Source organism: Schistocerca gregaria, chromosome 8, assembly GCF_023897955.1.
Source record: "Schistocerca gregaria isolate iqSchGreg1 chromosome 8, iqSchGreg1.2, whole genome shotgun sequence".
NCBI classification, from domain to species: Eukaryota; Metazoa; Arthropoda; class Insecta; order Orthoptera; family Acrididae; genus Schistocerca; species Schistocerca gregaria.
The window spans coordinates 496,092,195-496,110,087 of NC_064927.1; the positions used below are offsets into that span (position 1 = coordinate 496,092,195).

General features: G+C 41.1%; 1 protein-coding gene across 1 annotated transcript in view; it reads right to left on the reverse strand.

Moving 5' to 3' along the window:
- LOC126285265 (uncharacterized) overlaps window positions 1-17,893 on the reverse strand; it is a 165,293-nt gene that overhangs the window by 11,644 nt on the left and 135,756 nt on the right. Inside the window, exon 9 of the mRNA XM_049984556.1 lies at window positions 5,430-6,010. Within this exon, the coding sequence (XP_049840513.1) occupies window positions 5,430-6,010 (581 nt within the window). The remainder of the gene's footprint in view (window positions 1-5,429; window positions 6,011-17,893) is intronic.

The window sequence follows — 17,893 nt, forward strand, 5'->3', positions numbered from 1 at the left end:
AGGTACACAAATGCTTCGAGAGAAGGGAAATGGTTCCAATGGCTCTAAGCACTATAGGGACTGAGGTCATAAGTTCCCTAGACTTAGAACTACTTAAAGCTGCCTAACCTAAGGACATAACACACATCCATGCCCGAGGCAGGATTAGAACCTGCAACTGTAGCAGTTCCAGACTGAAGAGCCTAGAACCACTTGGCCATCACAGTCAGTGAGAGAAGGGAAATGTGAGGTAAAAAGAAAAAAAGGGAAACTGTCAATTCTAAGTCATTAATATTTTCAAATTAGGCATTAAATTCTGAATAATTTGGTGCAACCACCATGACTATTTTTTTCCTTTAAGTTATAGATATTTAAAGCTTATTAAATGAAAATGGACATTTTGAGGAAAATGCATTCAAAAGTTCAAAGTACCACAAAACATTTATATTTTACATTTCAGAAATTAATTAAATGCCAAAATGCAGCTATAAATTCCCTCTTTTAAGTATTATACAATGAGTTTTGCAAAACTACTCAGTTTCAGCAACAGGTTTAAGTTCAACTTGAGGACATAAAACGTCTTTGAATTAGTCTTTACAGTACAGTCTGATTTTATGAAGTGGTATTCTTGATGTTTCCTTGTCATGGTTTCTCCTCATTGGACTCAAAATGGTTGTACTGAGTTATAAGGGACAAGGACTTCATCTTTTTCATTCCAACCATCACAGTGGAATTAACATTAGTTGTTGGTGTTGATCTTTCAATGCAATCAACTAAGTCTGACAAAGAGAAGACATTTTTTTTAAAGAAAATCTCTCAGGCCCAATCGCAAGTAAATTTTGTGAAGCCTACTGGCATGAATGACAACAATTTTCTTGTTTTTATTTTAGCAAACCTCTTGTTTTTTCTCGCAAACTGTTATTTTCTAAATGAGGATGAAAATGTCTAGTGATAGAATTAGAACTTTTAGTTGTGCTGGCACTCTCAGGAATAAGACAGTTCATTTGTTTATTTGTGGTCTTGCACATAACACCCAAATACTGACGTTAAATGGCACCAAAATTACATAGCGCCCAGCTGCAAACGAATGCTTGGTATGTGTACCTCTTGTGCCATATCAAAATTGTAATGCAAAGAAGTTTTGTCAACGTTTGCAAAGTTTTCTCTAGTTTTATTTATGGTATCATTGTAATATATTCTCTCCACAGAAGCCACATTAGCAACTTCATACCAGCACCACCAGCTAATGGCAAATTCATAACTGCCAAAGAGGGATTGCTCCACTGGCTCACAAAAACATGATAGCAACAGCTGCAAATGATGATTTAGGAGGACATGCTTGGCAGCAGAGCACCATCTCAGCTTTGGAGACGTCTCTGTGAATCTATCACCTCATCGCTCATGACAAACACTATGCTTTGGACACTGTGGCTCATCAGACTGACACCAAATATACAGATGGTAATGATCTCCCATGGAAACAAAATGATGGAACAGGCTGACAGACTTTTCATGATCTTGTAGCAACAACACATGAACATACCAGACAACAATGACCAGTGCCACTACATTCCTAACATGACATGCTGCTCGCTACCACCCGCAGTCATTGTGATGAGAGCACTTGCGTACACTCACAAGAGTGGCATCCCTAGCTCCTAATTTGAAGCTGCTGGCGTTTGGCCTGCAGCACCAACCATACCCATGGCAAATAATCAAATTCCACATACTGGTGTGTCTTTGTGAACTTGGTTGAATTGGCTTCACACTCATTTTTGTGACCGGTTATGCAACTTTTCCAGGCTGTGCAAGCACTGAAATGTGAGACACAATCCATATCACAGCACATGATGATGCCACGCACTAGTTTTGGCCAGCTCTAAATGATAGTGGTAGACTCTACATGCCAGATCACTCAACAGATGAATACTTTCTTATCGACAGTGGCTCAGAAGTAAGCACCAATCCCAGACCTATATAAAAAATTTCCTTGGCAATTTTTGCCACTGATGTTTGAAATCTAAGGTGTGGATCTCCTCTGTTGCTTTCATCTCTCACTAGAACTGATGTGAGGAATCCATAATCTTTTGAGTAGTGATGAATCTGTACCCGTAGTTTGCCACTTGATACACAGCTGCCTTCACGAGACACTAGTCTGTTGGCATCTCCCTGCATAACACAGACAAATGTGACAGCAATCATAAGGACATCAGCAGCAGACACACACATGTGTACAGCCAAGAGGGAATGCAGTGCCCGATCTTTCTCAGACACAGGTCAGTACAATGAGTTTTTGTTGCAGTGCACATGTGTCCTCTATGTGTGACCCACCTGCCCCTCAGGATTCATGTGTGACATTTCCACACACAGATATGTAGCATGAAACTATGCATAAAATCATATTACACCAGCCTGCATGGTCAATGGACAGAATCATCAGTGACAGGTTAACAACATCTTTATTGAAACTTCCTGGCAGATTAAAACCGTGTGCGAGATCGAGACGTGAACTCGGAACCTTTGCCTTTCATAGACAAGTGCTCTTCCAACTGAGCTACCCAAGCATGACCTCACAGCTTTACTTCTGCCAGTACCTTGACTCCCACCTTCCAAATTTCACAGATGTTCTCCTACAAAACTTGCAGAACTAGCACTCCTGGAAGAAAAGGTATTGTGGAGACACAGCTTTGTCACAGCCTGGGGGGTGTTTCTAGAATGAAATTTTCAGTCTGCAACTATTTCTGCAAGTTTCACAGGAGAACTTCTGTTGAGTTTGGAAGGTAGGAGATGAGGTACTGGTGGAATTCAAACTCCGAGTACAAGTCATGAGTCTTGTTAGGGTGGTTCAGATGACGAAGCACTTGCCCATGAAAGGCAAAGGTCCTGAGTTTGAGTCACAGTCTGGCACACAGTTTTAATCTGCCAGGAACTTACATAACAGAGCACACTCTGCTGCAGTATGAAAATTTCGTTCTTGGAACACCTTTATTTCCAGACTGCTACAACCTGCCCAGTGATATTGAACTGGCCATGATTCATGATTACATCAAGATTATTGGCTGATGAGTTCCCCCCCCCCCCCCCCCCCCCCCCAATAATGAGTCCTAGGAGGCAATACTTGCCTCTGTGCATGCACACAGGCCCTGAAAAATAACCCAGCATTCCCCCAACAACTTGACAACCTCAATGAAGGCCTACAATCCCACTATGGCCACCTGCACTGATCTCCATCCTGCCTCAGCCAATATCAACTTTATTGAGATAGGATGTGGATAAAATGCCACATAATTTTTCTTCTCTCTCGCTGAGAAATATCCCAGTGATGCACTGTATAGAAACCAGTCATGGCACAGGCAGTCATGTGCACAGTGCGATGATAACATGGCAGATGTGACCTCTGGTAACCTCATCCCTCAGTACTCTGCTTTCCCACTGTGAGAAGTTGGGGAGAGGTCAGGGAAGGTGGGTCTCTGTTCTGACCTCATCACCAATAATACAAGGGTAAGATAATAAGACTCTTTGGTCAAAGACTGACCTCCTGTGAGGGGAGTATGTTCCATATACACAGTCTGCTGTTTGCTATTGTATCATGCACATGCTTCTTTTTGTGTCTCTGTGTTAAGCAATAAAGTGCATGTGAATTCAGTTTGTCTGCTCTCTCACATTTCTCTATGAGCACTGTGATCAGAAACTCCCACATGTCTAAGCTAGCAACAGCAAAAGAAAACAATACTTCAGATTAGTGAAATACTCAATACCTGTATGTTTCTGATTAATGGTTTATCATTTTGGAAGTTTACTATTTTTATGTGTTATTATGTTGTACAAAATAACATCTTCTGATGCAAATAGCATGGTTAACTTCATTCTAAAGTATACTAATGTAACTGTGGAAATTGATAAAGGGGGAAAGAGCACAAAAGAATGGGAACATTGTTGTTTGTAGAACCTTACATTTTCAGTTTCTGTACAAAAGAGAAAAGCTGACTGAGGAAAACCAGATAGCACGTGATTGAGGTAGTGAAAAATTAATGAAAATATGTGCGGCTAGTGTTGAAGCCTTTTGAAAGTGACAGTTTTGCATCTCAATCACAGAGAGAGCAAAGAGTAGAAAACCACATTTTGGTGTCAAAAGATAGAAAATTTCATAAAAAAGTGTAATGTTATAAATATTAGGTGAAATGGTTAAATAATTTGAAAACTTTTGTAAAATTGTTTCTGAACAGTAAAATGAATAGTAACTGATGATATAACAAGAACATAAAGTGTATTAATTGCCATAAATCTACAAAATGTTTCATGGTTGTGATTACACAACACAGTGTCTCTGTGGTTTAGATGTTGTATGAGATCTTTGTCAGAGTTTTGGTTCACTGTATACTGTCAAATAAACCATGTGCATGAAAAGAAAAGTGTCTGATGTAATAGTTACAAAACACAAGGACCTGCAGTATAATATTTCAGCTAAGTAAATTATATTATTATTGCTTCTGCTATATTGTGATGTACTTCCGACTACACATGTGATGCAACTCACATTTCGCAACTGTAGCAAGCCCAAAAGAACCTTGATAGAATAATGCAAGAATTGAAAATGTTGGTAGTTAGTAGACAGATTCCCCCCCATCCATGGTGACTCCTCCTTCTCCTTCCCTTGCTCTCTCAATCGTTTTTTGCCTAGTTTATTTGGTCACTAAGTAGTGAAAGATATTTCTGTAAATGAAGTAGGATTAATTAAGTTTGTCCATTAGCTTATCATTGGGTTGATTTCATTCTCATTTTTTTACACAGTAATTTTGAACCTGGAATTCATGTAGTACACTAGCAAATTCATCTATTTCCAAAATCTGTAAATCTTCTGTAATTACCTCTTGTAATGGATATGACAGCAAACCAAATAATCATTTGATGCATGACTTAATGACATTCAATAATTGAAGTCAGTATTAAATTGTCTTATGTTTGTCTAGAACTAACAATAGTTTTGCACTCAGGTCATGAAGATCATCTTCTATCAACCGTGTCAGTGGATATGGCACTGAGGGACATGTGATCAACAGACCAGTCTCCCAGCCATTATAAGCTTTTCACATTGGAGCTGCTACTTTTTATCACCAGTCTAATAAGCCTCAGTGCACCCTTTCCAAACTTTGGATCAAGGAAAACGAAGGAAAATCTCTGGCAGGACAGGGACTTAAATCTATAACCTGTATGTGGCAGTCAGACGTGCTCATGCCATATTTGTAGAGCCAGGCTGCTCACCAACACTTCAAATCTGTGCAAATGCTTGTGCTATTGTCATCCAGTATACACAAAGAAAAGATAGTTCTCTCACAACAGAAAGACCAGGTTCTCATGAACAAATGTATGAATTTCGATGTCTACATCCCTACATTTATAATACTGCAGAAGTGAAAAAGTAATTGATGCTGCCAGAACAAAAAGCTCACCTCTGGAAGCTGCTTTGGTGGCTTCACATGCATGCCACCAACCATTATAATATTTGGCACTAGTGGTCTTATATATCCAATGCTCATATGGGAATTAATGAGCATCAATGACGTTTGCTTTTCCAAGGTGGCCAAACTAGGAATTGCTGAATCATTGAGACGCTTCTGAACTGCAGCATCCATGCCTGGCAGTATGTACCATTGTCGAAAAAGCCTTCCCACTGTTCCAAACACAGCATTGTTAAGCCGCTGAAAGAAATCCATGTGGTCGGAGTAAGCGAAGAGAGGATCTGGAAAGTAAGCAATTTCTGATGGATTGCCCACCCTGTCACCAACCCACTGATGTCCTTCGTATGGAACAATCTGGATCAGAGGCACATTGAACTTGAATGCAAATACGTGGTAACATTCTTGATAAAAATCTTCAGTGATAACAGCATCAAATTTCTCATTGGATTTATATAGTTTTTGGATTTCCTCTTCTCCAAGGATTAAGTTACAGGAACGTATTCCATAATTTGAAAGGAAGAACAGTCCCATGAATGGATTGACCACAGATAACTGAAACATATTCACTGAACCTGAAAAAGACAAATTAAAAATAAATGTCACCACTTAGACAAGCAAAAGTATGCACTATTTTGACTGAATACTGTAATGAGCTTTGAATACATAATAATATTTTGTTTGTGAAGTCTACTTAATAGGCATAAATTAGTCACAAAACATCTACTATTTATAGTTTTGTAGCCAATTATCAATTTCACATGCATGATGGGGCTAAAACTCACAGAAAAATTTGCTTTTCTATAAAAACATGAAATATACCATTATTACTGGTACATCTACACTCATTATTGACAAAAAATACATACACAAAAATTATGTCAGCTGATAACTGCACACCAAATATTGACAAGGTTATAAAACATTAACACAACTATTAACTGTTGAAGTATAGAAGCGGCACTGCGGCCGAGTGCTTCTAGGCACTTCAGTCCGGAACCATGCTGCTGCTACAGTCGCAGGTTCGAATCCTGCCTTGGGCATGGATGTGTGTGATGTCCTTAGGTTAGTTAGGTTTAAGTAGCTCTAAGTCTAGGGGACTGGTGACATCAGGTGTTAAGTCCCATAATGCTAAGAGCCATTTGAACCATTTGAAATACAGAGCCCTGTCACTGACAACTGAATGCACACAGGTGTGGAGCTGGTCTGACTTGAGAACATTTGCATACGGTGGAGAAGATGAGAGGGCACAAGGCCCCATTGGCAGTGGCTCAATGTGTTCTCATATCCTGGCTGGGATGCTGGCTGCAGGTGACGGTGGCACGCTTGCTTCATCCAGCCACCACTGGCACTGTGTAGAAATGCTGTACTGGAGGATTACACGGTGCACCGCCTCATCCCTCCCCTCTTCCACAGAGCTGGTATGACAAGCACCAGTGCACAAAAAAAGCAGGAAAACATCAGCATGACCGCAGATGGCAGAAAGTCAGCACAAGGTGCACATGGAAATGGCCCAGACAAGGGTGTACTGGCTGCAGTGACAGCCCCCTTCACATGGGGGCTCTGTGGACCATGTGTCTGCAGAAGTTGGAGGCAGCAATGACAGGGCTTCGTCCACACAGTGCTCCAATAGACAGGTGGTGTTCTGGCAGCCACTGTCAGATGCCACTTGAGGGTCTGGGGTGGGAAGTGGCTTCACCTCGGCATTGTCATTGCCCACCAGCACATCAAGGGTAAGAGCCTCTGTGGCACCTTGTCCCTGGGATAGGGAGGCAGTTGCAGGAGAGATCTCCAACTGTGTTGCCTGTGGCTTCAGCAGGCTATTGCCCCAGCAAGGGCATAGTTGATTCTGATGGTGAGGGAGTGATGCCTCACCGGAAACCACAGTGAACATTCACTGGCCATGCATCCCCTGAACCATAGCTGGCACCCATCCCAGCCACCGACCTAAGCTGCTTGCACAGACTGGATCGCCCACAGCATATCGTGAAGGGTGCCGCCAAACCGCAGGCTGTGGCACAGGACAGAGCAGATGTAGCAATATCTGGGGTTTCTGGCCATAGAGAACCTCCACTGGGCTGTGGCTGTTCAGTGGGATGACCCTGTAGGAGCTTAGGATTGGAGGCAACCCTATATCGCCAGGTGAGTTTGCCAAGCAATTTGCCAACTGTGACTTAAATGTACACACCATACGTTCCACCTCGCCATTCAGTTTGGGGGTGAAATGATGTGGATGTGAGGTGAGTAATACCATTCCGGATGCAGAAATCACAAACCAATGCCAAAGTAAATTGTGTGCCATTGTTGCAGATATCACCTGTGCGAATCCTTCGATCGCAAAAATCTGAGTTAGAGCCTGCAAAGTAGCTTCTGCCAAAGTGGTGTGCATGATGTATGAGTAATTTTATAGGCCATCAACCACAACTAACCACATGAAATGACAGAAAGAACCAGCAAAATTGATTGGATGTGGTCCCAATGCTGACAGGGAGTGAGCCACAGAGCAAAAGTTTTTGGGGACTGCCTGTTGATCAGAACGCCATTTGCACCAGAAAACTAGCTTCTCAGTTGCTGAATCAATGCTGGGTCAGTAGAAAAAACACCTTGCTGGGATTTTCACGTGGTTTATGTCCCAGTGCCCATAGTGCAGAAGTGCAAAAATTCAGGATTGCAGGACCAGCAAGATGACACTGCAGACTTTGTCCAAATCCATACTGAGGAGGATTGTTCCAGCAACCACCAGCAGCCAATTATGAATAAAGAAATGCAGAGTGAGTCTGACTCCTTAGCAGGCAGCCATTGAGCCCAACATATTGACACAAAATGGGACACCAGACGGGGCACTAGATCTTGCTGAGTGGTGTTCTCTGTGCACTTTTCTGTGACTAGGAGCCTATCCAACACCTGCTGGACATAATTGTCAATTTGGAAACACATAGCTTCTATTTTGCTGAATTTTGTGTCAGGGCCTGCATGTCTGCATTGGCATGGCAATCAATGGGATGATAATGAAGCTCATATAGATACACACTCAATAATAAAGCCCACTGCTGAAGTCTTTGTGTGATCCTCTCAGGAAGCAGAGAATGGGGCCTAAAGCACCACTAGCATTTTTGGTCATTGGTGAGATTCAGTTTGTTTCCAGATAGGAAAATGTGGAACTTACCGACTGCACAGACAGTTGCCAATGTTTTGTCTTTCCTATTTGCAAGTAATTGCATTGAGCAGCTGTCAATGTCTTTGAGGCATATATCAGAGGTTTTCACAACCATCAGCTGCCATGTGAGACAAAACCATCACAAATGTGTACTGGCACACATCTGTGGCAAGATCCAGCTGTTTACCTAGTGTAAGGTACCAAGACAGGGAAGACATTAGCAACAGCTTGGCACATTGTCACCATCCCAGAACGAACAAAAGGAACACCTTTCTTCCACAAGTTGTTTAAGGAATGAATGACATTTGCTGCATTGGGGATAAATTTTGATTAGTAACTGGCTTTTCCCAATAATGGTTGTATTTCTTTCAGGTTTCATGGCTCAGGAAGGTTGGCAATATCTGCTACATGCTGTGGCATAAGACGGATGCCATCCTTTGAACAAAGAATGTCCACACATTCCACTTCTGCCTGAGATAACTTTTTCTGCTGGTTGTACTTAAAGCCTACCTCTTGCAGTCAAGTGAAAAGGGTCCAAAGATTGTCCAGATGTTCCTGTTGTGAGGCCTCTGTGAAGATAATGTCATCTACATAGTTTGTGCAACATGAGACATCACATATTAACTGTTCTAAGAATCACTGAAAAATAATGGGGGCATTCATGGCACCAAAAAGCAAACACATGTAACTGTATAACCCAAACGGGGTGTTGATAACCATAATCTATTGGAAAGCAGAACCAGATGAAGCTCTAATATGCCTCTGCCAAATGAATTTTGTAAAAACGTTTACCACACGCTGGTTTCATGAGGATTTTGTCGGCCCATAGAACTGGGTAAGAACCCACTACCAACTGACTATTAATGGTGGATTTGAAACCTCCACACAAGTGAAGTACCACTGCAGGTTTGTGAATAACAACCATTGGTACAGCCCATTGGCTAGGGGTGGCTGGTTCAATGGGTCAAGGCCCTGCAAACTATTAAGTTCCATCTTGACTGCCGATCTCAGGGTGAAGGGCACAGACCAAGCAAGACAAAATTTAGGTATGGCCATTGATTTCAAGGTGATGTGCATCTCATAATTCTTTACTGTGCTCAGACTGGCAAAAACTGGGGGCAATTCAAGGCAGAGGTTGTCCATTTCCTGGAATGGAATAGAGTGTGAAACAAGATGTACCATGTCTTCAATTTCAAACCTAAAGGCCATGTTGTTGTTGTGGTCTTCAGTCCTGAGACTGGTTTGAGGCAGCTCTCCATGCTACTCTATCTTGTGCAAGCTTCTTCATCTCCCAACATACATCCTTCTGAATCTGTTTAGTGTATACATCTCTTGGTCCCCCTCCACAATTTTTACCCTCCACGCTGCCCTCCAATGCTAAATTTGTGATCCCTTGATGCCTCAGAACATGTCTTCCCAACTGGTCCCTTCTTCTTGTGAAGTTGTGCCACAAACTCCTGTTCTCCCCAATTCTATTCAATACCTCCTCATTAGTTATGTGATCTACCCATCTAATCTTCAGCATTCTTCTGTAGCACCACATTTCAAAATCTTCTATTCCCTTCTTGTCCAGTCTATTTATCATCCATGTTTCACTCCCATACATGGCTACACCCCATTAAAATACTTTCAGAAGCGTCTTCCTGACACTTAAATCTATACTCGATGTTAACAAATTTCTCTTCTTCAGAAACGCTTTACTTGCCATTGCCAGTCTACATTTTATATCCTCTCTACTTCGACCATCATCAGTTACTTTGCTCCCCAAATAGCAAAACTCCTTTACTACTTTAAGTGTCTCATTTCCTAATCTAATACTCTCAGCATCACCCAACTTAATATGACCACATTCCATTATCTTCATTTTGCTTTTGTTGAAATTCATCTTATATACTCCTTTCAAGACACTGTTCATTCCGTTCAACTTCTCTTCCAAGTCCTTTGCTGTCTCTGACAGAATTACAATGTCATTGGCGAACCTCAAAGTTATTATTTCTTCTCCATGGATTTTAATACATACTCTGAATTTTTCTTTTGTTTCCTTTAGTGCTTGCTCAATATACAGATTGAATAACATCGGGGACAGGCTACAACCCTGTCTCACTCCCTTCCCAACTGCTGCTTCTCTTTCATGCCCCTCGACTCTTATAACTGCCATCTGGTTTCTGTATAAATTGTAAATAGCCTTTCACTCCCTGTATATTGGCCCTGCCACCTTTTGAATTTGAAAGAGAGTATTCCAGTCAACATTGTCAAAAGCTTTCTCTAATGATAGAAATGTAGGTTTGCCTTTCCTTAATGTATTATTTAAGATAAGTCGTAGGGTCAGTATTGCCTCACGTGTTCCAACATTTCTATGGAATCCAAACTGATCTTCCCCGAGGTCGGCTTCTACCAGTTTTTCCACTCGTCTGTAAAGAATATGCGTAAGTATTTTGCAGCTGTGACTTATTAAACTGATAGTTCGGTAATTTTCACATCTGTCAACACCTGCTTTCTTTGGGATTGGAATTATTATATTCTTCTTGAAGTCTGAAGGTATTTCACCTGTCTCATACATCTTGCTCACCAGATGGTAGAGTTTTGTCAGGACTGGCTCTCCCAAGGCCGTCAGTAGTTCCAATGGAATGTTGTCTACTCCCGGGGCCTTGTTTCGACTCAGATCTTTCAGTACCCTGTCAAACTCTTCATGCAATATCATATTTCCCATTTCATCTTCATCTACATCCTCTTCCATTTCCAAAATATTGTCCTCAAGTACATCATCCTTGTATAGACCCTCTATGTACTCCTTCCACCTTTCTGCTTTCCCTTCTTTGCTTAGAACTCTGAGCTCTTGATATTCATATGAGTGCCTCTCTTTTCTCCAAAGGTCTCTTTAATTTCCTGTAGGCAGTATCTATCTTGCCCCTAGTGAGATAAGCCTCTACATCCCTACATTTGTCCTCTAGCCATTCCTGCTTAGCCATTTTACACTTCTGTCTATCTCGTTTTTGAGACGTTTGTATTCCATTTTGCCTGCTTCATTTACTGCATTTTTATATTTTCTACTTTCATCAATTAAATTCAATATTTCTTCTGTTACCCAAGGATTTCTACTAGCCCTCGTCTTTTTACATACTTGATCCTCTGCTGCCTTCACTACTTCATCCCTCAGAGCTACCCATTCTTCTTGTACTGTATTTCTTTCCCCCATTCCTGTCAATTGTTCCCTTATGCTCTCCCTAAAAGTCTGCACAACCTCTGGTTTAGTCAGTTTATCCAGGTCCCATCTCCTTAAATTCCCACATTTTGCAGTTTCTTCAGTTTTAATCTACAGTTCATAACCAATAGATTGTCGTCAGAGTCCACATCTGCCCCTGGAAATGACTTACAACTTAAAACCTGGTTCCTAAATCTCTGCCTTACCATTATATAATCTATCTGATACTGTCTAGTATCTCCAGGATTCTTCCATGTAAACAACCTTCTTTTATGATTCTTGAACCAAGTGTTAGCTATGATTAAGTTATGCTCTGTACAAAATTCTACCAGACAGCTTACTCTTTCATTTCTCTCCCCCACTCCATATTCACCCACTATGTTTCCTTGTCTCCCTTTTCCTACTCTCGAATTCCAGTCACCCATGACTATTAAAATTTCGTCTCCCTTCACTATCTGAATAATTTCTTTTATTTCATCATACATTTCTTCAATTTCTTCGTCATCTGCAGAGCTAGTTGGCATATAAACTTGTACTACTGTGGTAGCCATGGGCTTCATATCTATCTTGGCCACAATAATGCGTTCACTATGCTGTTTGTAGTAGCTTACCCACACTCCTATTTTTTTAATTCATTATTAAGCCTACTCCTGCATTACCCCTATTTGATTTTGTATTTATAACCCTGCATTCACCTGACCAAAAGTCTTGTTCCTCCTGCCACCGAACTTCACTATTTCCCACTATATCTAACTTTAACCTATCCATTTTCTAACCTACCTGCCCGAATAAGTGATCTGACATTCCACGCTATGGTCCGTAGAATGCCAGTTTTCTTTCTCCTGATAACGAGTCCTCTTGAGTAGTCCCCGCCCGGACATCCAAATGGGGGCTGTTTTACCTCCAGAATATTTTACCCAAGAGGGTGCCATCATCATTTAACCATACAGTAAAGCTGCATGCCCTCGGGAAAAATTATGGCTGTAGTTTCCCCTTGCTTTCAGCCATTCGCAATACCAGCACAGCAAGGCCGTTTTGGTTAGTGTTACAAGGCCAGGTCAGTCAATCCAGACTGTTGCCACTGCAACTACTGAAAAGGCTGCTGCCCCTCTTCAGGAACCACACATTTGTCTGGCCTCTCAACAGATACCCCTCTGTTGTTGTTGTATGGCTATCTGTATCGCTGAGGCACGCGAGCCTACCCACCAATGACAAGGTCCATGGTTCATGGGGGCGTAAAGACCATGAAGGCATTAAAACCAAAACTGTTCTTCAATGTCACACTGTCTGCTGACAAAAGCATGATAATCCTCTTGACGGAATGATATACAATGTTGATCATGAACTCTAATTGAACAGGAATGGGTTGCTTTCCATAACTGACCAAACAACAGTTTGTGGAGGTGAGAGCAGACTGTCTCAGATGATGATACGTTTCCAGTTTTATGATGGACTATGAGGACCTGGTGTTGATTTGGAAATGGCACAGTTGTTGCTGAATCAACAGTACAATGTAAACCTTTACACTATGAACTTCTGAGAACTTCACACCTGCATTTGAGGCCTGGTTGCATGTTTAACTGTGACAGACTGTGGCCACATGGCCTTGCTATGGTGAGTGGCAAAAATGGCGTGCCTACACAGGCAGTGGTGCTTTGATTGTACATGGAAACAGAGAGGACATGACAGAAAATGTGGCAGAAAACGGTATCTGATTGTGACCCAGATGAATTAGGGGAACAAATCGAGGCTATCAGGGAATCCCTCCAGTGCCGTGCCAACAATCACACTGACACAACATCCATGACATTCTAAAAAATTTCAGGCAAAGCTTCTGACACTTTCAAATGAAATGTTTCAGGTGCAATCCACAACAAGAAAAAAGCTTTTTGCAATGATGGATCCTCTACATTGTACATGCTGTAAACTGCTGCCGCTTCTCAGAATGGTGGAAAAGCTTGGGGGGAGGGGGTGGGGTGTAGGTGGCATGGACTGGGGGACCAGTTCTCCCAGCAAATTTATAAACAACTGACAGAACAAGTCTAACTGCTGCTGTTGTAGCTCAGGCTTTGCTGCTGCTGTTGTAGCAATAGAAACAACACTGCAGCCATTTCGCTTGTGAAAGACACTTACAGAATGACTACCTTGTCACCATAACTACTGTATCTACACTTTTTACTGAGTGTCACTACAAACAAAAAAAATATGTCAGCCAATAACTAAATGCCGAATAATGATAAGTTTAGAGAAACATCAACACAACTATTAAGTGACAATGTACAGAGCCCTATCACTGACAACTAAATACACAGTGTCACAGAGCAAGTGTACTTGAGAACATTTGTGTACTGCAGAAAAGATGCAGGTGTATGAGTCCCCATTGACAATGATCTGATATGTTCATATTTGCTGGTGGAGGCAATGGTGGTGCGTTTGCTTTGCCCAGCCACCACTGATGCCACATAAAAACACCTTGGTGGCAGATTGTATGGGTGCACCACCACTGTTATCATTATCATCAGTAGTAGTAATAATAATAATAACAATAATAATAACAATTAATGCTTGAATTGCTACCACGTGCTTGGTTAAACATAAACTTTATGTGCTAGTTACTAAACATCATGCACATCACAATAGCAGTGACATCATGGATTGACTGGTTAGATGCTATATTGTGCAGCATGTTCAGGAACCACTTGTGATTGCAATTACCCACAGTTTAGAAATGCCAGTCAGTGGCGGATTTACATACAGGCCTACTAGGCACTGACCTAGGGGCGGCACCTTAAAGGGGGTGGCATTTTTTTGCTCCAAACTCATTTTAACCTTTAAGCATCAGGGAAAACAAAACTGGCTTCTTACTGGCCAGAGCCTGGAATATTAGATTCTTTAATTTGATAAATAGGCTAGAGAATTTAAAGAGGGAAATGGATAGGCTGAAGTCAGATACGTTGGGAATTAATGAAATGTGGTGGCAGGAAGAGCACAACTCCTGGTCAGGGGTTATAAATGCAAAATCAAATAAGCATAATGCAGGTGTTGGTCTAATAAAGAATAAGGAAATAGGAACACAGGTAAGCTTTTCTGAACAGCGTACTAAATGCAATATCATGGCCAAAATGGACTTGTGGGATTTTGTTCTATGCTGAAGAGTCTCTGGACTGAAATAATCAACGTTTACTATCAAACATTCTTTATTCACGTACGATCACAAGAAAATATATCATAGCATGTGAAAACACCCAACGTCTAGATGTTTTCCAAAACTCACTAAATCCAAAGATAGAGCACTCCATGGTCCTAGTGGAGGTGGTTTTCCATTGTCTTTCTCCTACCATAATGGGGATGAATGATGAATGATGATGATGAAGATGACACAACACCCAGTCATCTCGAGGCAGGAAAAATCCCTGACCCCACCAGGAATAGAACATGGGACCCCGTGTGTGGGAGGCGAGAACACTACCACAAGGCTATGAGCTGCGGACAAACATAATATAATCATTGCTAATACTTGAAAGAAAGTTGTGTATGTGGAAAAGACCTAGAGTCACAGGAAAGGTCCAAATAGATTACGTAATGGCATGACAGAGATTTGGAAACCATTGCTATGGGAAGATGTGCCTTCTGACCCAGATTTATTGACTATGGCCTGCAGATTAAAAATGAAAACATTGTAAACAAGTAGGAAGTTAACAGGATGGGACTTGGATGATTTGAAAGAAATAGGGTCTGCAGAGAATTTCAAAGGGAGCATCAAGTATCAGTTGACTGAAACGGGTATAAGAACACAACAGAAATGGATGGAGATGAAACAGTGAAGGCAGCAGAGGATCAAATAGGCAAAAAGACAAAACCCACTAGAAGTCCCTGGATAGTGGGTGTGATACAGAATTTAACAGATGAAAAGAGAAAATATAAAAATGCAGCAAATGAAGGAGGCAAACGAGAATATAGATGTTTGCAAGCAAGATAGACAGAAAGGGCAATGCGGAAAAGCAAGAAAGACTAGAGGAGAAATGCAAGGCTGTAGAAGCATGCATAACTAGTGATGAGATAGATGCCGTGTGTAGAAAAATTAAAGAGACAATTGGAGAAAAGAGAAGCAGCTGTATGAATATCAAGAGCTGAGATGGCACGCCAGCAAAAAGCATAGAAGGTAAGGCTGAAAGGTGGAACTGATATAAAGATGGACTATTCAGGGGAAATGATGTTGAAGGCAATATTATAAAAAGGAAAGAGGAAAAAGAGGAAGTAGATGAAGATGGGTTGCAAGTTACGATACTGTGAAAAGAATCTGACAGAGCAATGAAAGACCAATGTGGAAACTGGGATCTTGGAGTAGATGGTATTCCCTCAAAATTATTGAGATCCTTGAGAGAGCCAGATATGATGAAACTATTTCACCTAGTATACAAAATATATGCAAAAGATGAAATACCTTCAGATTCCAAGAGCAATGCAGTAATATCATTACCAAATAAGGCAGGAGCTGATAGATGTGTTGCCAGACCATCAATTTAATAAGTCATGCTTGCAAAATACTGATACAATTATTATTATGGAAAAACTGATAGAAGCTGACCTTGGGGAAGATCCTTTTGGGCTCTAGAGAACACAAGGCTATACTGATCCATGCCATATTTCAAAAGATAGGTTAATAACAGTCAAACTTACTTTTATGGCATTTGCAAATTTAGAGGAAGCTTTTGACAAAGTTGATTGAAATACAGTCTTTGATATTCTGAGGGTAGCTATGATCCAATACAGGGTGCAAAAAGTTAATGATAACTTACACAGAAATCAGACTGCAAATATGAAGAATAGGACATGAAAGGGAAGGAGTAGGCAACAAAGGAATGAGACAGATTTGTAGGTTATCTCTAACAATAGGGAAAAGCAAGGAGAAACATGGAGAGGAAGTTAAAGTTCAGGGAAAAGAAACGAAAACATTGAGGTTTGATGATGACATTGTAATTCTGTCAGAGGCAGCAAAGAACTTGGAAGAACAGCTAAATGGAATGGATAGTGTCTTCAATAGAGATCAGGTGATATTGCAGGAATTACATTAGGAAATGAGTCATTAAAAGTAAAAGATAAATTTTGATTTATGGGGAGCAAAATAATTGATGACTGATGAAGTAGAGAGGATATAAAATGGAGAGTGGCTGTAGCATAAGAAAACTTGCCTGAAAAAGAGAATTGTGTTAATATCTAAAATAAAGCTCCACAATATACTTGTCAGACCTTATGCTCCTTCTGTACCGATCTCCTTACCCTATGACTCCTATCCCTGCGAGAGAGAGAGAGAGAGAGAGAGAGAGAGAGAGAGAGAGAGAGAGAGAGAGAGAGAGAGAGAGAGCCACCCATGAAATGACACGTCATATACCAGCTGTTATGTAAACACTGTTCAGCCTTTTACATCAGCATGACTACTACCCAGTTATCAGTCAGGCTGATTGGGTTTAAGCAGAGGATGTATACAGGCAACACACAATATCCTGTTGCAGAGCATGCTGTACAACATGACACTCACAATCTCAGTGACTGTTTCACCACACGTGGCGTCTGGATCCTTCCCCCAGACACCAGTTTCTTAGAACTGGAGGTGGGAACTAGGACTATAACATGTCCTTGGTTCTCGCCACCCACCTGGCCTTAATTTGTGTTAATTGCTTCTATCTCAGCATTTCTTCACAGTAACTACTCCTTTTTTCATTCTGTTTTAGTTTACTACATCTTTCATTTTCAGACTTGTCTATTTTTCATGGTCCTCCCTCGAACCTCTGTTACATACAATGCACTTAGCCTTTCACTCTTATTAACTCATGCATGATGTTTCAGAGTAATCTCTGTCTTGCACATTACCCTTCATTCCACCTTTAAGCCCTCAGGTTTTCAAATATAGTCCGGTGCAGTCCTCAAGAGTCAATCTTTCCTTCTCATCCCATCTGGTAGGTCTCCCCTGACCTGGGGTTCTGGGTAACTTTTCTGAACTATTTCTCTTTCCCTAAATCTATCCAGTGTTTTCATTCTCATCTCTTGCTTCCCATTTTACTATTGTGCCTGACGAAGGAAACACTGACTCCAAAAGTT